This window comes from Hyaena hyaena, unplaced genomic scaffold (assembly GCF_003009895.1).
Source record: "Hyaena hyaena isolate Hyena2069 unplaced genomic scaffold, ASM300989v1 scaffold_226, whole genome shotgun sequence".
NCBI classification, from domain to species: Eukaryota; Metazoa; Chordata; class Mammalia; order Carnivora; family Hyaenidae; genus Hyaena; species Hyaena hyaena.
Window position 1 is genome coordinate 484,342 of NW_024080858.1, and position 27,895 is coordinate 512,236.

A 27,895-nucleotide genomic window follows, 5' to 3' on the forward strand; every position below is an offset into this window, starting at 1 on the left:
GATAGTATAACCTGCCGGTGCTTTGTTTGTCAGAAGCATCCATAATACCTCTTATGAAAACCGAAAACAGTAGACAAGCAGTTTCCAGTAAGGCTATCGTCCTCTCCTTAGTCTATTCCTCGAGAATCCATCTTGCATACGACATAGAGAAGACACACCGCGCCCAGCCCAGGAGCGTAAAGAGTTGTTCCGTGTGTCGTGGTGGCACCTGCCCGTCCCGCCCCACCCCCACCCCCCACCCCCCGGCCCTTCCTCAAGCACCTGTGGCCCGCGCTGCAGCGCAAGAGCAGCGCGACTCAGGAAAGCAGCGGGGCAGCAGGTGCACAGCACTGCCCGCGAACGTGCTCAGCCGCTGGCCCCGCCCCGCCCCTCTGATCTGGACCTTTCTCTTACCCCCCAGCCTCGCGGGGTTCCGCACGGATCGCGGGCCTTGCAGTCCGGCCAACCCAGATTTCAGCCACTCTAACCCTTGAAATGGTGAAATCTTTCTAAGCTGGACTTCCTCCTCTGTAAATAGGGACGATAATATTCACCTCACAAACAGGGTTTTAATGAGAATAAATCGTGTCTATGATAGAACAGCATCTTGCACGTGGGGCAGGGGCCGAATAAATACACTTTCCCTTCTGCCTTCTGACATCTCCCCCAGCTCACTTTATACTAACTCCAAATTAGAAATCTCTCCCGGGCCCACGGCAGCTGCCAAACCAAACACTATTTCTCATTCACTCAAATATATCCCCCAGTATATGGACACTTGTCAGATGGGGTTTAAAGAGGGCTCTGCAGATCCGGGACTTACTGATAGGAATGAAATGTTAGTAGGCGCTGACTTGCCTCCTCCTTCCTCCACCTCTTTCTATGAGCGCCACGGGATGTTACCAGGGGTGTGAGAACAGTGCTGGCTTGTCGCCTCTAAGAAGCAATTCCTGCTTCAGGCTGGGAGCCAGAGGGGAAGGCTTCACAGACCTATCAGTAAGACCCACATGTGCAGTGGGTCTTTTAAAAAGAGAAAGAAAAGAAAAGAAAAAGAAGCATGCCATGAGAAAAATCTATGTCTGTTAGGCTAACTTCCTCTCTACGACCGCTGTGCCGCCCTATCAGGGGACACACCTTGCCAGCCGGTTGATAGGAAGTACCTGTACCTATCAGGTACCTGTACCTGTACCTGCCTGAATGCCTGAATGAGGTTTAATATTTCTATTCCCTGTCACGTTCTAGAGTGAAATATGCTCTGGACCACAGATTTTATTTGACAGCTGAAAAATAAATATAAATAAAGTCAACTATATGGCATATGCTTTAAAACTGGTTGCTTTATTCCCCCCCGCCCGAGGCTGAACTGCAAAAATGTATGGCATGTAATTCAAGAAATAGTCACCAGAGGGCAGCACTAGACAAGCAGACAACTATGTAAGAGGAACAAAAAGACCACTTTAATACAGCTCTTTAAAAAGGTTTCTTCCCTAGAGATTTCTGAAAAGAGAGCTACAGGAAGATTAAACAAAGTTGACAGGAGGTTAAAAAAAAAGAATGATATTGAAATATGTATCACCATATATTGACTTGGTGATTAAAACATTACAAGCTGCTTTGTTTTTCTGATAATTGTTAAGCTTTATTCACTGTATTACTCAATGGCATATGAATTAAGACTCATTCTCCTACATTTAGATTAAAATTCCTGGATGAAAAAAGAAGTATATCAGATCAGGAAAGTTATAGGTATTCTTTTTGATTCAAAAACATTCAAAGAACACAAAAGGGACATTTATTAGATTGAAATGATCGCTTTTAAAAAGTGGCAAAAAGAAAACACAAATGAATACACAAAATAATTATGTGGGAAATAGTGGATAGTCTATTGAAGCAGCTGAATAAGAAATTGCCTTTGTTGCAGAACACCAGTGATGGCTAATTTAGCTTCAACGAAGGAAGCAATTTGTGCCATACATTTTTCCAGGGACATCTATTTAGCTGCTTGAGATCACTGTAGCATTGTGTACTGGCTTTCAGTTTCCTTTAGGGACCAAGAAAGAAAGAGAAAATAGAACTTGATAAGACTGTGAGGTCTGGAAAGAATATCCTCCCAATGCCATGAGGAGGCCAAGGGAGAGAAGAGGAGAGGAGGTGGAGCCCTCTGCGGCCTACAGTTTGGACAGGCAGCAGGCTCTGATCTCACACGGGGAGGAGCACTGCGGCAGAGCAGGCCCGCCCCCTGCTGTGGAAGCAGACTGCCTCTGCAAGACCTGGAGAGGAGATGTACGGAAGGAGAAGGGAGCGAGTCAGTGCATGTGGTAAAGGACAGATTCTGGGACACGGAGCCGCACTCTCAGAACAGGGCTTACTGGTGGGTTCCAAATGCAAGGAGGAACATGCAGCGTCTCAGATCTCTGCCAACCACATAACCGGAAAGTAAAATACAGCTACCCACGGAGAGAAAAATATTTTCAATCTTCTCCAATCAGGTAGCAAGATCAAGATAATACATGTATTTGCAGTACTAAGTCTAGTGAGCTTAGTCATATGATACAGCATAAACCCAGGCAGCATTACACACACCGCACTGATGTTAAAGCACAGACATATGCATTAGGTATCTGGATCTATATTTAAAAGTATCACCTAAAAGAAACAAGTGGAGGGATTAACACCAATTTACTCTAAAATTGAGGGATTTGAGGTTGAAAAGAATCAAGAGTTGTTGTACAAGAAATCTGAATGAAATCTAAATATTTCCATCAGTAAGGAACAGCCCAAGGGTAAGAGACAAACTATACATGTCACAATAACATCATAAAGTGCAAACAATGAAAATAACTTTCATAATGTCTGCTTGCTTCTGGCGTGACAAATTTGCACACAAGAAAATGTGCCTAATGAATGAAAGGCTCAATGCCTGATTGGTTTGATGTGGCCATTAGGATAAGAGAAATGGCAATAGAAAGCATTTCAAAGACATGAGAGAGAAAAATTTTAGCTAAGGGGAGTTGCAGAATAATAAAGCAGTTGATATAATCTGGAAATATATCACTTGGGGTGCAGGAAAGCAATCACCAGGTATCGTGATGATGGTGGTGATGGTGGTGGTGGTGGTGGTGCTGATACAGCATAAAACACTGTGAAGACCACCAGCTAACAACCAATCTACAAATCTGACAATGATTATCACACTCTAATGACAAACCCAGAAACAAGAAAAAAAAAGTCACCTAAGGAGCCATGGGATATAATTGGGACAATAGGTGAATACAATCCAGTTAATAAAAAACAAGAAAAATAAATAGAAAGCAAGAAGTTATATATGTGTGTATACACACACACACACACACATATATATATATACATGTATATTCCTTTTTCCTCAACTGTATAATGAGGAAATGAGCTAGGTAATCATGATAGACCCTTTCAACTCTGGCCTTCTACGTGTATAGAAACCAAAAAGAGAGGCAGAGGCAGAGAGGGAAAGGGAAAAAAAAGCAGTCAAGACCACTAGTTCTTGCTTGGGCTGGACTTTTTATAGTGCCAACGAAGTGTGATAGATGAAATTAAGATTTCATCAGTGCCAATGACAGGTTTATAGGACAGGAAGTTTCTGTTTCAGGAATAGGTAACTAAGCCAAGAATCCTTGAAGATGAAAGTTCCAAAAATGATATTATTATTGATATTGTTGTAACTAGACACAAACAGCCCAAATTTATTTAAAGGACTAACAAGACCAACTGCTTTATCTTGTCAGTTATCCTGGGGTAGTTTCTGTTAGTTCATTCTATGAATGCAAGTTTCCATTTTTTCAATAGATATTTTACTGGACATTTATTGTATGTCCTGAATTGCTCTGGATGCTAGAAATGCAAAGATAAAAAAGATACTAGTCCTCACTAAGGATCTTACTGTCTAGTGAGGGATACAGACACGTAAATGGACAATCATGATGAAATAAGGTAAAGGGTGAGAAGGAATCAGGGGGTTCAAAGAGGAAGGCTTCTTGGTTGGGTGGGCACCTGAACTAAATCTTAGAGAACTGATGAGCAAGAACCAGGTTGGCTGGTGAAGGCTGGCCTTCCAACCAGAGGGTCTCTCATGAACAAAGTCACAGAAGGAACAATAGAGCCTGATTAGTGCCAAAAACTACAAATGTTTTTGAACTGAGAGATAATGGTCATACAACTTTATATTAGCTTCGGTTGTAGAGCATGATGATTTGATATTTGTATACATTGTGAGATGATCACTACAGTAAGTCTCGTTAACACACATCACCATACATAGTTATGGAATTTGTTTTTCTGGTGTGAAAACTGTTCAGATCTACTCTCTTAGCAACCTCCAAATGATTTGTTGTAGCTGGATCATGAACTAAAGGGAGAGGAAAGCAGCTGGGGAAAAAAATGGCAAAGGCCGGATGGTGGCAATTTCTTTATAGGTTAAAGAGTTTGAACTATATTCTCTAAGGCTTATGTAAAAACATTGTTAAATTTCAGGTTGAGTGCTAAAATGGTCGAAGAGTTATGAAGGAACCAAAAAAGGAAGGTGGGACAGAAACCAATTAGGAAATCATTTCAGTAGTCTGAACAAGAAATATTGAGAGCAAAGATAGTAGAGATAGAGCTAGAGAAGAAGAGACTACTTCTAGCAATATTCAGTAGACAAAAAAGATAAGACTTGCTAACGGACTAAGCAGCAAGTATAAGGGAGACGAAGGAGTTAAAGATGAAAGACCACCCCCAGCTTGGCAAGTGAAGGCTGTGACCACCAGTTAAAACAAAATAAAGAAGTAGAAACAGGTTTAGTAGGACAGAATCAACTTGAATTTAAGATACTTTGAATTTGAGATGTCCATGCGACATGCAGATGGGAAATCATACACAGAGTTGGATATGTTACAGATGGTAAGTTATCAGTGTATTAAGAGTTGAGCTGAGTGTGTATAATACCAACGAGAGAAGCTATAAGGACAGTGTCCAACGGAGAGCCCTGTGCTGCACCTGTGGTAAAGAGACGGATAAAAGAGAGACGTGGGCAAAATAGAGGTGTAGGCTAACAGAGCAGCACGGTATTACAAAAGCCAAGGGAATCGTGAGCTCTGATTTGAAGAGAGGGATCAAATCAGAAAGACCTAGCTGATAGACACTTTTCCTTGACAAGCCATTCTCCTGCGTAGGATGTAAACGAATCTAAACATGTCTCAGTTCACAATCCTACTGAAAGAAAAAAAGAAAGAAAGAAAACTGTAGGAAAAAAGACCACACAATTTCTCTTCCTGAATCTATTTCAGAAGCCTAACCTAAAACCTTTGTCCTTCTATTTAAAGCATTCTCTTTTGTCTTGTCTTCCAGGAAAACAGAATACAGTGACTCACCATTACACATGCAATCTACTTTCGGATGTTCGATTTAGAGCATTTCTTTCTGATTTTTCTTCCGACCGCTTAACCCATTTTTTTTCAATGTTCACTGTTTTTGTTAGCCTATCACTTCACTGTTTTTTGTTAGTCTTCCCTGGTATTTTGCCAGATTCTCCACATTTTCTTACCCAGGTAGGACCTAAAAACTGGAATATTCTGAAGGCCTGGTCAGTGCCAAGTGTATTATCTACACCCAGTTCTGCACTGCGCTCACTGTTGTATCAACAGGGCCCCTCTGACAACTCTTTATCTTGCAATTCACAGCTTGGCTTCACAAGGGCCACCGTATGTCCTACTGCAAGAATTCTATAACCTCACTGAAATCTTATAATTGGAAGAAAGCCTAGGTCTCATCTAGTCCATTTCCCCGCTTACTTGAGGATTTCTCTACAGAACTCCTCAAGTGTTGACCAGCTCAAATTCAAGAAAACACCCTTCCCTTACGGAAGTGTTTTTTCTTAATTCAATATATTATAAAATCCACTTAGTGCCCCGTAAGTAGCATTCTTTTATTTTTTAAGTTTTTTTAAATGTCTATTTACTTTTGAAAGAGAGAGAGACAGAGCATGATCCTGGAGGGGACAGAGAGAGAGGGAGACACAGAATCTGAAGCAGGCTCTTGGCTCTGTTCTGTCAGCACACAACCCAATGTGGGACTCGAACTCATGAACCATGAGATCATGACCTGAGCCGAAGTGGGATGCTCCCGGCTGAGCCACACAGGTGCCCCAAGTAGCACTCTTTTAAATAATAGAATGGGATGGACAGTATAGAATAGACTAAAATAGGAAAAGATTGGTTGGAATATCAGAGTCCATTAAATGCAGTAAGGACAACAATCATTTTGTGAAGCATCTGTTTTCACTTGAGGAGGAAGAATCTGTGTGTGTGGAAACTGTATCTCTTACTGTGCCTTACAGCCCAAAACTTTCTACACTGCCCTGCTGACTTACTCTTTCCAACTCCAGAAAACTAATCTGCCTACCCTTTACTTCATTAAACTTAGCTTCCATTTAAATCAAATTTTTCAAACTGGTAGCATCAATCCAGCTCAGCTCCACTCCTGGTCTCTTCGAAGTTAATCTGCTTACTTGGGCTAAGTGTGCAGCATTGGATCCAGTAGCATTTTATCTAAATAAAGAATGTAAAGGTTTCATTAAAGAGCTTCTTCCCCTCCTACCCCTCCCCTTCATCTTCCCCTTGCCGCTCCCCTCCCTCACCCTCTCTCCCTCCTTCCTTTTCTCTTGCTCTTCCTCTCTCTTTCTTTCCATACTATCCCTCTGTTATTTTCCCTGATTCCTAATTGAGAAATCCTTATTTGTACTTTTGGGCAGCCCAGGACCAAGGTGCCATCGTTGCTGCTACAGAGGTTTATGATACGTGCCTTTTCCAGCACCTCTAGTGAGCCTCGATGTAGTTCTTTTCTGGTCAGTCACAAAGCAGGAGTCCCACAGGGCGGAAAGACCTCCCCTTGCCCTCCAGTCTCTCCAAACTAAACTCACTGTTTCTCTTCTGCTGTTGTTGTTTCGTTAGCTCTTTACTTTTGGATGGAGAGAAGATATTCGGCCTGGGGAGCCACTACACACCCGAAAGTTCTGCTTCGATGCAATCTCACACAACAGCCCGGTCACTCTCTATGACTGTCATGGCATGAAGGGGAACCAGCTCTGGGGATACAGAAAGGTAAGAAGCAGTTCACTGCAGGCATTCTCAAACTGCTGGGCTTAAGGTTTCTAACTCAACATTTGTTGGCTGGCTAACCCACTGTTTTTATTTAAATTGTTACCTGGACACAAGTACGCACATGTGGCGGGTTGCCTGGGTGGCTCATTCGGTTGAGCATCAGACTTCCGCTCAGGTCATGGTCTCATGGTTCATGAGTTCAAACTCTGCATAGGGTTCACCACTCTCTGTGCGGAACCCACTTTGGATCTTCTGTCCCCCTCTCTCTCTGCCCCTCCCCTGCTCTCATGCTCCCTTTCAAAAATCAATAAAACATTTTAAAAAATATACTTACATTTGGCTCATGAATTTGGAAATCACCAGCAAAGATTAGAGTCAAGATAAACTGGGATGGAAGGGGCATTGCTTTTTGGCTTTGCTTGCTATGTGTGCACTCATCACAATCAGTTATGTTTGAAAAATGCTTTTGGGTCACAACACACGCTGCAAGTGAAAGGACTTGTCTTAACTTGGACAACTACCAGATGGAGGGATCACGTACCCAATAAACAAACGCACACACGTGTAATTTTGAAGAGCCTCAAATCGCATGTGCACACGCACACACACATATTAACATCCCAGTCCCATTTGCTTGGGAGATATCTGGGTTAAGGCAACTGAATTTACAAAAATCCACATGGAGAGGCAATTGTTGCAGCCCTTTTACAGAAACTGACCCATTTGTAATTTGGCCAAAATCCTGCCCACATGTAATAAATGAGAACTTACTTGGGAGACTTTATGGTTTAAAGAATTGGGGCACCTTGGTAGCTCAGGTTAAGCATCCGAATCTTGATTTCATCTCAGGTCATGATCTCACAATTCGTGGGCTCGAGCCCCCACGCTGGGCTCTGCAGTGACAGTGGGGAGCCTGGCTGGGATTCTCTCTCTCCCTCTTTCTCACGTCTCCTGCTCTTTCTCACAAAATAAATAAATAAGCTTTAAAAAATGTTTAAAGAATTATAAAGTTAACATCTAATAATGGAAAAATCATTCAAAAATAAATATAAAAATCACATTTTATTAAGTTGATAAAGAACAATTCAATTTTTATTTTAAAATATTTCCATTAAGTTGTCTCTTGATAACTTTTTAGGATACTATACAAAAATTTTTTTTAACTTCTTTGGTTTTTAAGGCAGGACTTGGCTGTCAATTAGCAAGTACTCCATAAGCTTCTATCCACCCTTCAAGTTCATAGAATTGTTGGAGACCTTCCCAGCCAGGAAGACGACACCCTCTGTTTGCCTTTTCACACTCTAGCATAATTCAGGCTTGCTCTAAACTATACAGAAAATGCCACCCCCACCACTTTAATCATGAGCTTTGGCTATCCTATGGTTGAGGTAAACTTAGTATCCTAAGGGACACTAAGAAAGCAAAAGGGAGGGGGTGCCTGGGTGGTCCCATCAGTTAAGCATCCAATTTTGACACAGGTCATGATCTCATAGTCTGTGGGTCTGACTCCTACAAGGGGCGCAGTGCTGCAGCTTAGAGCCTGGAGCCTGCTTCAGAGTCTGTCTCCTTCTCTCTCTGCACCTCCCCCCACTCATGCTCTGTCTCTCTCTCAAAAATAAATAAATGTTAGAAAACAAAAAAGAAGAAGAAAGCTAAAGGGAAGAATCTGCAGAGACTCAGTATGGGGATCACTGGTTATGATACTTGTCCCCTCGATAAGCTTTCTGCTATTCCCCTCTTAGCGGCCGACACCTAAAATTATACTCAAAGGCAGACCTATTTGTACAAGTATGTTCTGCACAGCACCACTCCCCACAGTATCCGGCAGACTGTGGCTACGTGTCCAGAAAAAATATAACACATCAGTTATATCCTTCTGTTTTCCTTATGAAACGCATCATAGATGATTAATCCTGCCAACCCGTTTGTTATTCAATATGATACAAGCTATGGTGGGGGTGCAATAATCAAGTTATTTTGTCTTTATGATTATATTCTGGCCTTTAAGAAGTTACTTTCTGGGCACATCAATAATATACCTGACTCACCATTTCCCTCATGTGCTGGTTGTCCCTAAGGAACAGACCATTTCTCATTATTGTACATTTATAGCATGAGAGACAGAACATTCAATAATGTGCAATTAAGCCAAGAAAATACAGTTGTTTTCATTAGAGAGCTTACACAAGCTTACAGATGGATAAAACCAACTAATAAACATGCACACAGAGCTCCTGTAGAGAAAAAAAAAAAAAACGGTTGCAGTGATTTCAAGAGGTAACTCTTATAGCTTTAACATTGTAAGCCTTCAGGACCCTAAGGGACTTGGGAAAGGGAACCACTACTAAATGCACTTGTGCTCTGTCTCCTTTTCTCTGATGGTTTTGTAGCTGTTGGCCTTGCATTACTTAGCTAAAGGTTACATTCACTGTGTATTTATATAACAAGCAAGGTATTTATACATAATCAGGAACATGCCAAAGGCTCAAAATGGAAAGTTTCTGAAATATCTCATCTTGGTCGATGACTCAGGCTTATTCAGATGCACCTGTTTCTGAAAGTGCTTCTTGTTTATTCCATGGACTATTCCCAAGGCATAAAGAGAGAAAGCACAAAGAGAGAAGTGTCTCCGGGGTGTTACCTTGTTTATTTGGATGCACTACTTGGCTGGGGAGCTTCCAGATCTTTTGAGCTTAGCATCTTTTGAGTCAGCTTTGGAGCTCCCTCCTTTCATTAGCATATTCATGAATAAACAGACTAAGACTCTACTAATTGCCTAAAGGACCACAGTGGGCCATCTCCTAAGCTCCTAAGGTAATCATCATCATCATCATCTCCAACTGTTGAGGAGGCACTGAGCTAGTGCTTTATACATATTACCTCAAACCTCACAACCACCTAGATTCTATTATGTGTAATTCACAGAGGAAGAAGCCGATACTAGCATATTTGTGCCAGAGCCAACATTCAGATTCAGGTGTATCTGGCTTTAAAGTCTTTAGCTTTAGGGCACCTGGGTGGCTCAGTCAGTTGAGCATCCAACTTCAGCTCAGGTCATGATCTCAGAGGTCCATGAGTTCAAGCCCCACGTTAGGCTTTGTGCCAACAGCTCAGAGCCTGGAGCCTGCTTCCGATTCCGCGTCTCCCTCTCTCTCTGCCCCACCACCACTCGGGCTCTCCCTCAAAAACTAAAAAGAAATAAAATAAATTTAAAAAAAAAATAAAAAAATGAAGTCTAGTTTTGCCTCTTCCATGCTCTTAAGCTATCAGATCAGTGTTCCCTGGGAGAGTTCCTCAATGCCTACTGGATCCAGCACCACTGATAGCAGTCAACCTCTCCTTCCAATTACATGACAATTTCTTGGAAAAGGAAGGTGGCCAGATGTTCCTTTGCTAGACTAGGTGAAGGTTGTTGTCAGGTCCCACTTTCTGACCCTTGGTAGCCATTGGCTTTCATTTGTCGTAATTTTTTTTCCAGGAAAACTTTGAGATATAATATTATATCTTTGATTGAGATATAATATTATATCTTTAGCTTATGTAAGCTTTATTGAGATATAATCATCATATAACATTGTATGCATTTAAAGTGTACAAAGTAATAATTTGATATATGCATATATTGCAAAGTGACCACTGCTATCGGTTAACACATCCATCACCTGACATAGTTACAGTTTTTCATGTGATGAAAACATTTAAGCTCTACTCTCTTAACAACTTTCAAATATACAACATGGTGTTATTAACTATAGTCACCATGCTATGCATTACATCCCTAGAACTTATTCATTTCATAACTGGAAATTTGTACCTTTTGACCACCTATAACCATTTCCCCCAACCCCCCCCCCAAGCTTTCCGTTATTCTTAGATGTGAGTCATTGCCACCACAAAAAAGGGAGTAAGGATCCCTACATTACTGTCTCGTAACTAGGTTCTCTTATAAGATCGTGTCCCACAATATAGCAAGTACCACAATCTCATTCTTGATTTTTCTTCTACCACCAGGGGGACCCCTCTTACAAAAACAATGACTTGTTGAAGTGACCTCAGTAAAAATATTTAAATTATCAACCAATATCCAAAACAAAAAACTCTCTTCCCTCTTCTTCAACTCCTACATCTAATTAGTCACTAAGACTTGTCAGCCCCTCCTTAGCCAATATCTCTAAAATCTGTCCTCTCTACCATGTCTATAGCCCCTGCCCTACTTGCAGCCCTTCTCACCTGACTCCTAGGTTATTGTTAAGAGCTACCTCAAAGGTCGTCTGGCCTCCTATCCCTTCCCTCTCTAACCCAACTTTCATTGTGAAGTCAGAGAGAGTTTCTACAAAATCTGGTCATTGTATTCCTCTGCTTTACAATTTTACTTGGTTTCCCATTAAGTAGAAGATCAAGTGCCTTTTTGCAGTTCTTGTCCTGACCCTTCACAATCTGCTCAACATAATGATTTCCTATGAAGCCTAACACATCCCAAACTGTAATTTGATCTTGAATAAATTATTTTGCATCTGTGATTTTCAACTTCTTTATCAACATAATAGGAATAATAATTAAGTGAGCTAAACCTTGGAAAAATTAGCAGTTTCTGACTACATGATCAAATTTACATCCATGTGGGTGACAAATGCACTTTTTACATTGAAAAAAATACATTGATATACCACATCACTACAATAACCTATCTTAAGCAATATTAACTGTTGCTCCAACACCCCAAAAATTGAGAACTATGTCCCAAGTCCCTTTCCTTTTAAATAAACATTCTTATTGGTGTATAATATATGCTTAATTTGGGTTTCCCTAGATGTATACCTGAAGTGAGAATTTGAGTATGTTTTATTTGGGAGATGGTCCCCCAACGTCTTGGTAGGAAGTAGGTAAGTGAACAAGGAAGGGATGGAAGTCAATAAAGGGTGAATTATCAAGCAAGTGCCACTGTGATCAATTAGAAGTCAATCCTACTAAGGATCTCTGGAAATGGTATAGAGCATGTGTCAGAAAGCAAGTAAACTAGCTTAATCTTTGCTTAAGATTATTCCTAAGAGAAGGGGAGTTTATTCTCAGATATCTCTGGGCTGTTGCTCTTACAGATCAAACTGTTGCTGAGACCAAAACAGCCCTTGGGGAGTGAGGTACAGTGGCCCAGAGTTGGGAGCTGGGGGCACATGCACTGAGTTGCTAAGACCTGAAGAGCTATGGGCAGCATGCAGATACTCCATGAGAATCCAGTTCCTCCACATTTTGGTCAACACTTGGCATTGCTTCTTTTTCTTTTCCTTTTTTCATTCTGTAGTTGTAGAGTGATATCACATGCTCGTTAGCTGTCTCGGATATCTTCTTTGTGATGAACCTGTTAAGTATTTTGACCATTTTTTAAAGATGGGTTGTTTGGCCTTTTCTAATAAATGTTTGGGAGGACATTTAAAATATATCTAGATACAAGTGCTTTGTTGGATACACATATTGTAAATATCTTATTCCAGCTGATGCCTTACCTTTTCTCTCTCATGGAATATCTTGACAAAGAGCTATTTTTTATCATTAGTGTTTTTTTTAATCTTCTTTAGGAAATATTTGTCCACACCAAAGTCATGAAGATAGTCTTCTAAGTCATCTTTAGAAGATTTACCATTTAATCTTCTACCTTTTGGTATATAATTCCCTGAAACATTTTTATGTGTACAGTGTAATATGAGGTTGATTCCTTTTTCATATTTATATCGAACTGATCAATCATCATTTATTTAAAAGACCATTTTCTTTCCCACTACATGTAAATATCACTTTTTGTCAGAGTCAAGGGGCCTTCTATACATGGATCTATCTATGAATCCTCAAGCTTTTACTATATAAGACTAAATAGTCTTAGCCATATAGAAAGTAACCAATGGAAATAAACTAACTTAATCTAATAAAAGGTATATCCAAAACCCCACAACAGCCATTTACTCTCAGTGGTGAGATGTTAAAGCTTTCCTCCAGAGATTGGGAATAAAATACAATGTCTGCTATCTTCACTTCTATTCTACATTGTATAGGATAACCTACGCAGAATAATCAAGCAAGATAAAATATTAAAAGGTATGGGATTTGGAAAAGACCAAATAAAATGGTCAATTCACAGATGGCATAGTTGGATGTATGGAAATTCCAAAAGATTATACATCTAAACCATTAAAATTAATAAATACCTTTAGCATAGTCTGGGATATAAGGTAAATATAAGAAAAGCAAATGTCAGGGCGCCTGGGTGGCTCAGTCAGTTGAGCATCTGACTTCAGCTCAGGTCATGATCTCACAGTTTGTGAGTTCGAGCCCAACATCTGTGCAGACAACTCAGAGCCTGGAACCTGCTTCAGATTCTGTGTCTCCCTCTCTCTCTCTGCCCCTCCCCTGCTCATGCTCTGTTCTCTCTGCCTCTCAAAAATGAATAAACATTAAAACAATTTTTTAAAAGAAAAGCAGATGTCTATATGCCAGCAACAACAAAAAAATAGAAAATGAAATTTAAAAATAATTTCTTTTGATCACCATGAAAACCATCACGTGAACAAAAACAAATCCCACACCAGACGTGAAAGACCTTTACACAGAGAGCTACAAAACATCACTAAGGAATGTAAAACTATATAGAGAGATTGTGTTTAAGGATAAGACTCAGTATTGTGAAGATAACAGTTCTCAAAAGGGTATATATATTTAGTGCAAAACTGATCCAAATCCTAGCAGGTTTATTTGTCTAAACTGATAAACTGATTCTGAAATTCATATGGAAATGAAAGGGCCAAGAATAGCCAATAAAATGTTGACCAAGGAAAAGAACAAATAGCAAACATGATGAACGCGCCAGGTTCCGGGACAGTGTAAAGTACCCTTAAGGCAGTGGGCTCCTGGCACAAGGTAGGCCTGGCTGAGGCTCTAGAGAAGGGGAGGCCTCGGTATTGGTATTTTTTGAAGGCTCCTGCAACACTCTTATGGGCAGCCAGATGGAGAATTCCTTTTCAAGGTCCAATATTCACCTACTTTCTTTACTTATTCCTCCCTCCTGCTTTACTTAAAATTCGCCCCCTTATTCATATTCCTATACCATTTTGTTTCTTCCTTTGTACCTATAATATTGTATTCTGCATAGTTAGTCCTCCTTTATAGATGTTACCTACCTGAGGGCAGGAACTTTTTCTTTCCTTTCCGTATGGCCTGCTTAATATCTAATATACAGAAGTTACTAGGTAAGCAGTTTTTTAATGGATTAAACAAACACTCGGCTCAATTATTGAAATGGTCTGGATAAAATCATTGTTGTGCTGGATAAAATGTAACAAATCTTCATGGAAGCAACCCAAATGTCCATTAATAGATGAACAGATAAAGAAAATATATGATGCGTGTGTGTGTGTGTGTGTGTAATGGAATATTATTCAGCTGTTTAAAAAAAAAAAAAAAGGATGAGATCTTGCCATTTGCAACAGCATGGATGGCCTGGAGGGTATAATGCTAAGTGAAATAAGTCAGCCAGTGAAAGACAGATTTCTTATGTCACTTATATGTAGAATCTAAAAAACAAATGAACAAACAAATAAAAAGCAGAAACAAGCCCTTAAGTACAGAGAACAAATCGATGTTTGCCAGAAGGGAGAGGGCTAGGGAATTGGGAAAAAAGAATGAAGGGAAGTGAAACATACAGACTTCCAGTTATGGAATGAATAAGTCATGGGAATGAGTTACAACATAAGGAATACAGTCAATGGTATCGTAATAACGTTGTATGGTGACAGATGGTAGCTTTTCTGTGGTGAGCACAGCATAAGATATAGAGTCGTTGAATCACTATGTTGTAACCTGAAACCAATGTAACATTGTGTCAACTATACTTCAACTAAAAAGAAAAAAAGAAAAACAAGACAAAAATCCTTAACACATCTTTTTTGTCTCAGAACCACACACGCAGGCTCCCCAAAGACCTAAAGTGAAAGGTTTAAATTACTATTCTCAGTTGCTCCCTGGGGTTATAGTTGAACTGCCATTAGAAAGGACTTAAAAATAACATCAAACAGGAAATACAGATAAGAAGTTTCCTTTCAGGCTAAATTGATAACAGTCACATTAGTTTACAAAGTGAGTGGGTGGAAGTCTTGGCATGTGCCTATATTTGATTATTTATTGTAACTTGTGATATATGCCAGGGCTTTGGCCTCTCAGCTCATAAAATCCTGCTGGTCCACAGAGATGCCAGATGGAAGGCCACAAGTTCTTATTTTTAAAGCATTCTGGTTAGGTATTGATTTAGGACCAAAAATGAGAAAAATATATACAGAGTAATTAAAAGTCATGTAATTCAACTTTGGTTATGATATATGAAGCCCCACTACAAAATCCTAGACTTTATAGTCGTACTTAGGCAGTCACACACTCCCAGTTCAACTCATTCATTTCTAGACAGTCCTCTAAGTATTTAAAATTCTTCCCTCAGGGGTGCCCGGGTGGCTCAGTCGGTTAAGTGTCCAACTCCGGCTTGGGTCATGATCTCGTGTTTCATGAGTTTGAGCCCCATGCCGGGCTCTGTGCTGACAGCTCAGAGCCTGGAGCCTGCTTCGGATTCTCTCTCTCTCTCTCTCTCTCTCTCCCCATCCCCTGCTTGCTCTCTCTCTCCAAAAAATTAATAAACATTAAAAAAATCAAAAAGTTCTCTGGTTTTTGAAAGCACACCAATTAAATTTAATCCATTTCGCTGAATACAGATCCCAAATATTTGAACAATGTTTGCCTGATATTTACTCTTTGCTTCTGATCCAATAGTCCAATTTCCTGCCACTATTCTTCATATGACTTAATTTGGATCTATCTCAGCTTCCTGGACACTCACTCCTAACACACTGCAAATAGTTCTAGAAACCATCATGATCCCCAAAACAGAACACAATAGTCTAGTCTAGGTGTGTTCTGACCAAAGAAAGTAGAATCTGTTTCTAGCCCTCTGTTATGAGCTTATAGCTCCCTTTTGTTATGAGCAATATATTTTTGTTAATTTAGGTTGAGTTTATTAATTTCCTACCTTGACTTTACATATTTAGCTTTTTAATAAATTTTCAGTAAAAAACTCAGTATTTTTCTCATTTTTCTACATAGATATATCTCTACAGTCTTATACCTGTATAATTCATCTTTTTGTACTTGTATAGCTATCCATTTGTGTCTACTAAATTCCATCTCACCAGATTTACCTCAACCTGGATTTTGATCTTTTGATCTAACCAATTAGCCATCAAACAATTTTTGTTCCATCCACGAATTAGATCTGCATGCATTCATGCCCTCATCTAAGTTGTGGATCCCAATATGCAAAGCCAAGAATTGAGCCTTATATCACAAATAGAGGTGACATTGATCCATTAATGAGCATTATCTGAATGACATTATTCAAACAGATACAAATTTACCTAATAGTTACTTTTCTTAGCCTGTATGTCTCCAGTTTGCCCAAAAGAAAACAAAGAGGAGCTTTTCAAACACCTTGCTGAAAGCAATATGCCTAATGTCTACCTCATACTCCTATTTCTAATAGGAGACTTAAGTCATTATAGCCAAAGAAGTTATGATCTTTGATTCAAATTAAGGATTCAACCAAGATGGAGGTTGACTCCCAGGAGGGAAATACATTCAGCACAGCCATGAAACTACCTTTTCAATAGTGTTTTATCTTCCACTTCTGTTTTTATTTGTATGGTTCACCTGGTTGGCATAACCTTTTATCTTTTGCCATTTCTGGGTAACTTGGCAATATACCTGCCAGTTACCATTTTACCTAACAGACTTAACTACCATTCTCTCTTGTCTCAGAACAAGAGAGGCTCCCTTGCAGACAATCCCGGGCTCTAACATAAGGACAAAGCCTTCCTGAATTAAATGCCTGCCAACATGTAGACTAACAGCAAAGAATCTAGGTAATAAGAACGTAAAACATTTAAGTTAGTATTTAAATTTAAATTAGCATATGCTAATGAGCAGGGGCGGAGGTAGAGCAGGACTGCTGGCTGCCTCAGGTAAGAGGGATGATGGAACATAACTTCAAGATCCAGAGCAGAGGCTCTGGCTCCTGTGGGATTGAAGGTTTGAGCTCTGGCTCCAGTGTGGGTCCTGGCTCTGGAGTCCTGAGAAACTCCCTTACTATGCACTTTTGTCTCCTCTTTTATAAAATGGGAATAATAATAATATCTATCTTAGAGCCCTGTTGTAATGATTAAATAGAATTTAAATGTACCAAAAACATGGTACTTTAGAGTTTAATTAGTGTTAGCTATTACAAACCATGCATTCAATAAACTGCCTCCTGATTTGATTTTAGCTCTCCAAGCAAGTGTACATATGGGAAAAATGGGCTAATTCATTGTATTTCTATATTGTACATTTTTGTGCCATTTTAGTTATTTAGCACTAGCTAGATATTAGAATGTACATGCCATGAGAGTGGAGATGTTTCTCTGCTTCCTTTCATATACTACCTAAAACACTGGTTGGCATATAGTTGGTGCTTAATTAGTGTTTGTTGAATAAATAAAAAAATGGGCCCAGCTTCCTGTTTGTCCACATTCACTTATTTCTTCAGATTGCTTATGTGGTTTAGACAGATAAAATGAGGAAGTCTGTGTAGAATACATATTACTACCAGATACATAGATTCCTTCTCAATAAATAGCAGCTATTATTATGTTCATATGATTCCCAGAAAGTTTACTGAGGGGAGATGAAGGGCTATGGGCAGATGGAAACAAGATATGGAGCAGATGGGTTTTCTCTACTCTTGGAGCTTTCAGTCTAGTGGGGAGACAGACAAAAATACATTAATTAAGTTATAGGATAATATGAGAACACAAAACACGGGGCTCTACCCAGGTCAGAGAAGTAGGCCAGCCTCCTCTGACAAACTAACATTTAAATGGAGACCTAAAAGATGAGTAGGAATTAGGCAAGTGAAGGAAGTGACAGAGAAAAAGACCCTGGATATAGTATCAGCATATGCAAAGGCCCTGAGGTAGACAAGACCTTGGTTTTCTTAGAAAAACAGAGAGAAGCCAGTTGAAGGGTGTGAGCGTGAGGGAAAATGATGAGCTATAGGAGCAGACATCTGGCCTGGGACAGGACTATAAAAGACCTTGTCGACCATGCTAAGAAATTAACTAAGAGACGAAGAAGGCTTTGAGTGGTTTGAAGAGCAAGGACCTAATAAATCAGACTAGATTTTTAAATAATTCTGCCTCCTGTGGAGAATTGAGGATACACTCATATATATTGCTTCCCGATAGCCCAGAAAAGCCAGTGAGAAGAGTAGGTGGAAGGTTTGCTGTAGCTGGCTATGTTAGGGCACACACCAAGGGGCTCTGTCAGGAGGACATTAAGAAGCATTATTTCCAATTGGCCAAATTAGCCACTGATGCAAGAAGACCGATTTTCTCCTCCTGTGAGGAATTCTAACTGTCAAAGAAAAAAATGGAAAAGGATAGACAATAAGATTGCTTTGTCCCTGTTATGCCTATCAACGTACTATTTGCATTCTTCTATTACATTTCCTGCCAACAGTAAAAATAGGCAGGAAAAAGCTGCCTAATTTATCTTTCTTCCAGAGCACAAAGGACATTCATATATCAACCTTTTTTCCCCCACAACACTAAGAGGTGGGAAGGCAGATATTTTTATCTCTTATCTCATCCTACTCTCCTCTCTACACCATTCATTTTGTAGATGGAAAACCTAACTCACTGACAAACTAAGTGACCATCAAAGATTATTGTCAGGGATAAAACTAGGATTGAAAACTAGCCATATCCATATCAGACATCAAAGGCATTGGACAGGAAGGAGCTCTTTCTTATAAAAGCATTCTCTTTCGGGGCGCCTGGGTGGCTCAGTCAGTTGGGCGTCTGACTTCGGCTGAGGTCATGATCTCATGGTTCATGGGTTCGGCCCCGCATCAGGCTCTGTGCTGACAGCCAGCTCAGAGCCTGGAGCCTGCTTCAGATTCTGTGTCTCCCTCTCTCTCTGGCCCTCCCCTGTTCATGCTGTCTCTCTCTCTCTCTCTCTCTCTCTCTCTGTCTCTCTCTCTCTCTCTCCTCTCTCTCTCTCTCTCTCAGAAATAAATTTTTTAAAAAACATTAAAATTTTTTTTAAAAAGTGTTCTCTTTCAACGTATGGTACCCAGAAATGAATAGTCAGTAGAAGAGATCAACTCGGTTCTTCCCAAGCTATCCTCAGGTCCAGTCTATATCCACTATATCCACCTGCTTATTGGTCGTCTGAACCTGGGTGCTTCCTAACTGCCTCCAACTCCTTATATCTAAAACCAAAACCACTCTCTTCTCCTCCCCACCTGATCCTGTCCCTCTTTCTGCATTTCTTGCCTCAACATTGTTTTTCTTCCAATCATCCACTTCTTCTCCTACTTCAGTCCTCACATTCCATTAATCAGAATGCTCTAGACATTTACTTCTCAAATAAATCATTTCTCCCAAACCACCCCCATTGCTTTCGGTTTTGCTTTTGCCACCTGAAATCTGGATGACTGCAGTAGCCTCGGACTATTCTCTCGTCAGAGTCCAGCACCTCCCTACCCGTACTCCACCCTCTCCTCTGCTACTACCCAAAATAGAGATTCATGGCTCCACTGTAACAAATCCTCCTTTGGCCAACTCCCCCAAACACTTGCATGAAAAATTAAGCATTAGCAATGTACCCAAGTCTCTGCATCATATCTCTTGGGTATAATCATCTGGAATTCACCAAATGACTTGCTGGTCCTCAGCACATAATCTAGCTCTTCATTACCTCTGACCTCATCTCACTCTAGTCCAGCCAACCCTGCCCCCTGCCCACCTGGCAGCTCCTCTAATCCACCATGGTGCATCCCTGCTTAGCACCTTTGCGCTGGCTCTTCTCTCTGTCTGGAATTCTATTCCCTCAGATATTGGCATGGCTAATTTCCTCACCTTCTTCAAGACTACCCAAAGGTCACCTTCTCAATGAGGTGTCCTCTTGCTGTCCTATTTCAGTTTGCACACTGGCTGTATATTTTACCTGTTACACTTGTTGTTTATTGCCTGTGTCCAACTGACTCCCTCCCCCCACCCCACCCTCCCACCCCATCCCCATCTCTAGCATGTAGAGTCCAAGAGGCACGGATTTTTGTCTTGCTAAGTTCATCGATATATCTTAGACACCTAAAGTAGTGCCTGATAAATAGTAGGTCCCAAATAAATTTTGGTTGAATAACTTGAATGCATAAATGCACATGCTATCACAGCTGTTTTCAAGTTCTTTTCTACGTCTGAATTACCCTAGTACATCTTATTCCGCCTCATCTACAATCTCTCTGACACTTTTTTATTTCATACAATTCTTGTTTACCTATTGGTCTCCCCCACTTCTTAGGTCTGGAGATACATATGAGGTTCTCTTTCGAAGCTTATCCCCTAATACATACCAGAAAACAAAAGACATTTAATAAATATTTCTTGAATGCTGACCTGAATAGTTGTTGTATTTCAGGCAAAGGGCTGAAACACATGAATCATACAAACTCTGATCATAATTACAAAGAAGGGCTCATCCTGGAGCCATATATCACCTTTGTTCCATAAATCCTTTTGTTTAAATCTTTTTATGTTTATTTCTTTTTGCGGGGGGGGGGGGAGAGACAAAGCGTGAGTAGGGGAGGTGCAGAGAGAGAGACACACACAGAATCTGAAGCAGGCTCCAGGCTCTGAGATGTCAGCACAGAGCCCATCATGGGGCTCAAACTCAAGAGCTATGAGATCACGACCTGAGCTGAAGTCAGACACTTAACTGACTAAGCCATCCGACCATCCCCAATAATCCTATTGTTTAAAATGGAAGGTACTGGTCCATCAGTTTAGATAACTAGTTGAGGAAGGTGCTGATTTTTGCAAATTCTATTTTGCCAGGATTTCAGAAAATGCAATTTGGTCTTGAATAGCTGGTCTTGGACCAGATGGTTTGTACATTCTGATGTTTAGAATTGGGGATGTTCCCTGACTAAAAATAAATTAAGGGAAAATGCGGAGTGGAATCATTTATTGTATTTAGGACATTGTGCCAGCAATTTTACATATTTTAACTCATTTTATCCTTACAACAAACTTGCAAAGGATATAGTATTATCTATATTTTACAGATGAGGAAGCTGGGGTTCTGAGAATTAAGTACTGTCCAAGGTCATACAAGTACGTGGCATGACTAGAATTTGATCTAAATTTCCTGAAGGACAAAATCCCAGCCCTATACCCAGTACTAGGTTGCCTTCCACTACGTGGGAATTTTATTCTCAGAATCATCTTTCCATACATTGTGAGCTCACAGACTTCTTTTATTGTCTTTGTATCTGTGGTGTTTTGTTCTTTACTACCTTGAACACAATGTGGGATGCTTTCTACAACTTACTCATTCCTTCAAAGTTCAGACCCTGTAGAAGCATGGAATCTAATTAAATTTAGTTCCGGCATACCACTGTCACACAGATGCCAGTCAAATCACAGGCCTGCTTTAGAGAGGTGTCCCTTTCAATGACCTACCTGAAAAGGTCCACCTACACCTTTCACAGCATGAGCTGAATAGCCGGAATTGGATAGTCTGACCTGATTTGATTATGAAGGGCAGTTCCATATCCTGGATCTGAGCTTTTTCATTTCCTGCTCAAGGGTTTCTAATTTTCCTAGGCGAAGACAAAACAGGAGGGGCACCTGGGTGGCTCAGTCGGGTAAGTGTTCCAACTCTTGATTTCAGCTCAGGTCATGATCTCACAGTTTGTGAGTTCAAGCCTCACATCAGGCTCTGCACAGACAGCATAAAGCCAACTTGGGATTCTCTGTCTCCCTTTTTCTAAAAAATAAATATAAATAAACATTTTTTAAAAACATACTTTAAGAAAAAACAGGAAAAACAAGGGAGGAAGCAGGCAGGGAAGGTGGTTTGCTGTGTTACACCTTGAACAGCCGGAACATATGCTGTGCTTCCCTGTCGGGACTGAACAAGGAACAGTCCAGTTAAAAGTACCCTTCAAAGGGGATTGTTTGGGAACAGCAGACTTGTCAAAGCACTCAGAAGTCTATTGCAAAGTAAAAAAATTATATTCAATTCTGTTACAACAATTTCTTGTCATGAGATGAAGGGTAGGGGAGCAAAGGGCTGTCATAGAACAAGAGACCATATTGACGACTGATTACTTGGTCCACTGACTTAATTCCAGCCATCACAACCGTCAGTAGAGGCATTTCATAATCCATAGCTTAGCCGAGTAGGAAGTATAAAGATGGCAACGTACTCAGCCCCCAAGGTCAAAAGTGGGAAAAGCATGGTCTGGAGAAGCTGACAGGCCTCCAGAAGCTTCGCCTCCAAGACCTATCATATGCTCCAAAGACAAGGGTGAACAGAGCTCAGTCTATAACCAGAGAATGATCAATCTATCAATCTACTCACTATTGTTGATAGTTTCTAGTTTGCTGCCCCGCCATTTGTCTCTGTCACCAGTGAACTTTGGAATAGAATGTTCATTCAATTTTATGGCCAGGAGAGGCCTTACAGATTAATCTTATCTGCCCTCTCATTTTACTGCTGAAGCTTCTCGGCCATAGATGGATTGAGGGAATTCAACTTTTCAACTTTTATTTGAATATGAAGTACCATAACAGAAAATATATTCTGGATTTTTCAGGGCTGTGCTGAATTTGCATATCCTGTGTGATTGTCCTCACGCATACGCCTGTATCTGTCAGAGAATGCGTTCCAATTTGAGATTGGGAGACATACGATCACCTTACGGCTCAGCAAATGCTGTTCAGAAAATCTGGTTTGGCTTTTGCATCGAGCTGAAGTACACAAACTGGCAAAGGAAAGAGAATAGAAACGCATTCTACTCCTTTCTTTGCTCATTTTTTTTAGCTTTCATAGAAATGTGTGCTTTGGGGGAGAAACTGTGAGCCTCTAAAGCTCACAGTTGAGCATAGTTGTGAGCTTGAGCTATTGACAAAGGGAACAAGAGAAGGAAACACAGATAAGTAAGGAAGAAAAAGTACATGTACGTGGAACAAAATGAATTAGAATTTAGTTGGTCACATAGAATGTTCAGGAACCTAACAGCTTAGGAATGCTCTTTGAAAAACTGATTTCAACACATGAGGCCCATGTAGCTAAACTGGTAGAAGTTAGGGGGCAGGAGACTGAGTGTGAGAGATGCCTAGAAGCAAGAGGGGGTCAGTGCACTGCAGCTAAGAGGAGGGGGATCTAATCTTAAGCTTCACCGCAAGAAAGAAGGATGTGTGGGGTGAACTACAGAGCCGCCTCCCCCCTAGAATCTGCTCCCTCCCTCCACCCAGAGTAGGAAAGAGTTCTTCAGAGCCTCCCCTCTGGTCAAAAAGCGTGAGGTGAAGAAAATGGGTAGGACACTTCAGGAGCCTTCTTTGTGGAAGAAAAGTAGAATCTACCAATAAACTCGGGAAACTTAAGAAAACAGAAAAGTGAGCCTTTGTATTAGGCAGCAATCTTTGCACTAAATAGAAACAATCGCTGAATTGCAGGCACTGCCTTCTCCATTCTCCCCTGACGCAGTGCCTAAGTGTGCAAACATCCGGGTCCTAAAAGGACATTAAATATTTGTTGATGGAGTCTCAACAACCAGAAGCAGCCCACGAATATTGACACAGGTTGCCTGGGAAACTCTTTAACTCTAAAAGTATTGGGAGTCAAATATTCCTCAGCTAAAGAAAATAATCTGAACCTCTGGACATTTCCTAAAAACAGTATTTGATGATGACATTTAAACAGTGATTTGAGGACGCTTTTATTTGTTCTTGGCTTTTTTTTTTTTTTTTTTTGCACAGACACTGTAAGAGACAAAATTTTTATTACTAGTTAAGGAAAGATCTTTTTCTCTTTGCATTAACTTCCTTTTCCCTACTTGAACAATAAAAAGAGGGGTAAGTTGGGTCTCTTGGTTGACTCACTTGGAAGAGCATGTGACTCTTTTTTTCTTTTAAACGTTTATTTACTTTTGTGAGAGAGACAGAGAGGATGAGTGGGGGAGGGCAGAGAGAGACACATAGAATCACAAGTAGGCTCCAGGCTCTGAGCTGTCCATATAGAGCCTGACGTGGGGCTTGAACTCATGAGATCATGACCTGAGCCAAAGTCAGACACTTAACCGACTGAGCCACCCAGTTGCCAGCGACTTTTGAGCTAGGAGTTGTGAGTTTGAATCCCATGCTGGGCATAGAGATTACTGTAAAAATAAAAAAATAAAAAAAAAGAGTTGTGTCTTAGTAAAGCCTATTTAGACAGTGGGCTTGCTCATCACTTAAATTTTGCCTCCTGATAGTACCTTTCTCTCACAGAGCTGTTATCTTTATCATATACTTAACAACTTTTTAAAAAAGAAGTGAAGGCTGCCTCTTCCCTTTTACAGAAAGCAATGACAATTGCATCACTAGAAGAGCTGTGATGGCAGAACGGAGGGTTGGAGAAAATACTAAGCTCCAGAGCTAATAAATTTGAGTTTGTACATTGAGATTCTGCCTGTGCATCAGATATCTCCATCCCCCCATCTTCTGAAGAGGGCAACGGAGCACCTAGCTTGCTTGGTTCCTGTTTCTTTTGTATTTCTCTTTTCCATTAGAGGCTCAGTACAAAGGGAGGGGAAATTAAGACTCTCCTGGTCATGTGTGTATGTGTGTGTGCACTATTGTCGTTGTTTGCTATATGGACTAAATTACCATTTTTGTCTGTGTGCCTCTCCCCAAATAGCTAGATCATTAGCTACTCGACAAGCAACCTCATATACTTAGCATCTTTAAAACCCAAGCATGTAGCAAAATGCTTATTATAGAGTAGGGAATGGATGGATCACTTTTTAAAGGAATCAGTGAGGGAGTGAATTCTCTGTTTCTGATTGAACCTTCGTGGAGTCCCGACATACTGCCATTAGAGGCTGGGAAACTGTTTCCCATGTAGCTATCCAACCTGCTATTGTTTAATTTGGGAGGTGGCTTATTTGTCACACTCTGGGTATACACTGAAATGTGAAGCAGGATATGTTGCTTCCTCTGTATATTTTGGGCTCTAACCATTCACCGTATATCATGTCAGTCCTTTCTTATCTTTCTGACCCCTCCAGGACAGAACATTATTCCATCCTGTGAGCAGCAGCTGTGTGGATTGCAACCCTGCAGAGAAGAAGATTTTCATGGCCAGATGTGATCCTCTATCTGAGACTCAGCAGTGGATTTTTGAACATCTTAATATGACTGTTTTAGAAAAATTTAACCACCATGCCAGCTCCTAGGAGAAGGAAAGGAGGAAAGAACGAGTGATTACCTACGGATTATAAAAACTAAATTTTAGCCAGCATCTGGGTCGAAGGAGTCAGGAATAACATTTCCTAGATCCAGGAAGCCTGGTTTAAAGATCTGTAAATGACATGTCAAAGTAGGTTGTCCTGCAGAAATTCCTGCATCTGAAGAACTTGGCCGAGAACCTCACCAGCTGCATCTGAGAACTTGAGACTAGCAGTGCCCTTGCTGGCCAAGGGCAGAGATTATTTAAGGACTTTTCAAAACAACTGCTGAGTTAATAAATCCTAGCATTTCTCAGGTCAAATCCTGCAGTAGTGAGTAGCTATGAATGGATCCTATTAACCGGGTGGGAGGGGGGCGGAAATAGAGTGCATGACTGCTCTGCAAAGCTGAGGATACCGCAGGTTTAGAACTAGCCACGCTTAAGGGGTGAGCTGTACTCTTTGGTGCCATTCTCTGACTAAGAATGGGTTAAGCAGGTTTAACCCTTCAAAGTACTGCAGATGATTTTAGAGTGCTCATACCATTCTGTTCTTTTGTTTTCAAAGGAGGGTGCGCTATCTAATGGAAGACGTAAATTACATAATGAAAGGAACTTCCAATGTTCACGTTCTTTCATTTACATTTGCCATTTTCCTTTTTAGAGCAGAGGTAACTTATTGTTCATAAAAGCTCACGCTCCACGATTCAGCTGAAGTTCTAATTCAGTGCCCTTGTATGAATCCCGTTTCGAAACAAAACAAAACAAAATCTATGCTACCAAGTTACTCCAAAGAGAAAGATTTCACAGAAGCAGCAAAACCATGCAAGATTGAGGAGAGGTTTTCCCTAGGATATCTATTTTTACTTTTCTATTACTTTTAGAATTTTAAAAGTCTGATGTTTGTCCAGTCATAATTTTTATTAAGGGAGGAAATGGAGTGAGGTTGATGTAATTTGTTGAGGAGATTCTTAAATCCAAATAAATCTACACTCCAAGTGATGTGCGAAAATGGCTTGGTTCCCTTCAATTCTGTGTGGTTGGTGCTGGGGACACAGAAGTGGTTTTATTTGTTTTGTTTCGGGGTTTTTTTTTTACTTGTTTGTTTTATATTGCTGATATTAATAATGTTTTTTGTTTCCCTTGGAAGCTCACAGAAGGAATTTCCATCAATAAAGTGCTTCTATCACCATTTTCTGTTAATGGGGCAATACTTCAGGGGTGAAGAAAGGAATGATTACACAATTAATTGGAACATTTAATCCTTAAATTTTTTTTTTTTTTTTTTACTTTTCAGTAATTAAAGTTACGGGGGAAGAAAATACAGGGATCCAGATGCATCTCTAGATGAAAGAGTCATGTTTATTATACATTTCTCAAGTTTTTCCGAGTAGAAAATATTTTTATTTTGCTTTTGTAGTTTCCTTTTAACTTAGAATTTCTGTTAATAAAAATGTCTGTATTGTCTTGGATATAGAAGCGATGAATTTGAGAACTGGGAAGACTCATAGAATCCAACCCCTTCATTTTTTCCAGATGAATAGCAAAAGGCCAAAGAGGGAGGGGAGTCTTAATTCCAGGCTGGCAGATGGCTCTTCTGACCAGCATTTTCCCTCCTGTGCTGTGCTGCCTTCCCTCTGTTACCCAAGGTGTTTCTGGTTATGACTCTGTATTACTCTGATGTAACTTGAAATTTTTAGTCGTGCGATGAGACTGTATGCCTCCCTGGGGATGCTTATGAGAATAGCGTTCATGTCCAGAACCTTGACTACATGAAACATCTTGTAAATGTTCATCATTTTGTTCCCTCCTCAAAATCGAATCAAAATGTCCAGTTAAATTGCCCTGCTGATAGTTGAGGGAGAGTTATTTCGTCATCTTTACAGATCTTTCAAGCATTCTTTTGAAGAGCTATTCTTTTTAAAATGGCAGTCACTGAGATTTGGGGGTTAGGTCAAGAGATCTTGAAGCATTCAAGATGCAGAAGAGAGAAAATCAATAGGGAGGAATTAACCTGTGTGTGTTGAACAATACCAGAGAGTGAGTGAAGATTTATCTCAAGTGTTCAGAAAGCAATCTGGTTGTAGAATTAGATGAACCTATAAAAATTCACACTATGTCATTAAACACTTGACTGCTATTTACAGTTTTACCAAAGAGCCACCCCTGGGCTCTGCACCCTGGAAAGCCCAGATCTGCAATATGTCAGGATGCTCTCATCATTGGAAGCTAGCCATGACATATTTGGCACTATTTTCTGAGAAAGCCTGAATACCGCACCGTTTTCGTGTAACACCCAGGACCGACAAAGATTGGGTTCCTGATCCCAGAGGGGCTTGTTGTCTCTGGCATCTAATTTTCCCTTTGAGTAAAAGGATGTAATATAAAAAATTAAAACAGAAAAAAAATTCAAGGGAAGCCTAAGACACTAAAGCCAAAATTAAAACTTCAAATTGCCAAGCAAT

The 27,895-nt window shown here is 40.3% G+C and overlaps 1 protein-coding gene across 1 annotated transcript in view; it reads left to right on the plus strand.

The window, feature by feature from the left end:
• GALNTL6 (polypeptide N-acetylgalactosaminyltransferase like 6) overlaps positions 1–25,754 on the plus strand; it is a 212,900-nt gene extending 187,146 nt beyond the window's left edge. The window contains exons 8-9 of the mRNA XM_039243223.1: positions 6,945–7,094; positions 25,273–25,754. Of these exons, the coding sequence (XP_039099154.1) occupies positions 6,945–7,094; positions 25,273–25,440 (318 nt within the window). The 3' untranslated portion in view covers positions 25,441–25,754. The remainder of the gene's footprint in view (positions 1–6,944; positions 7,095–25,272) is intronic.
• The last annotated feature ends 2,141 nt before the right edge of the window (positions 25,755–27,895 follow it).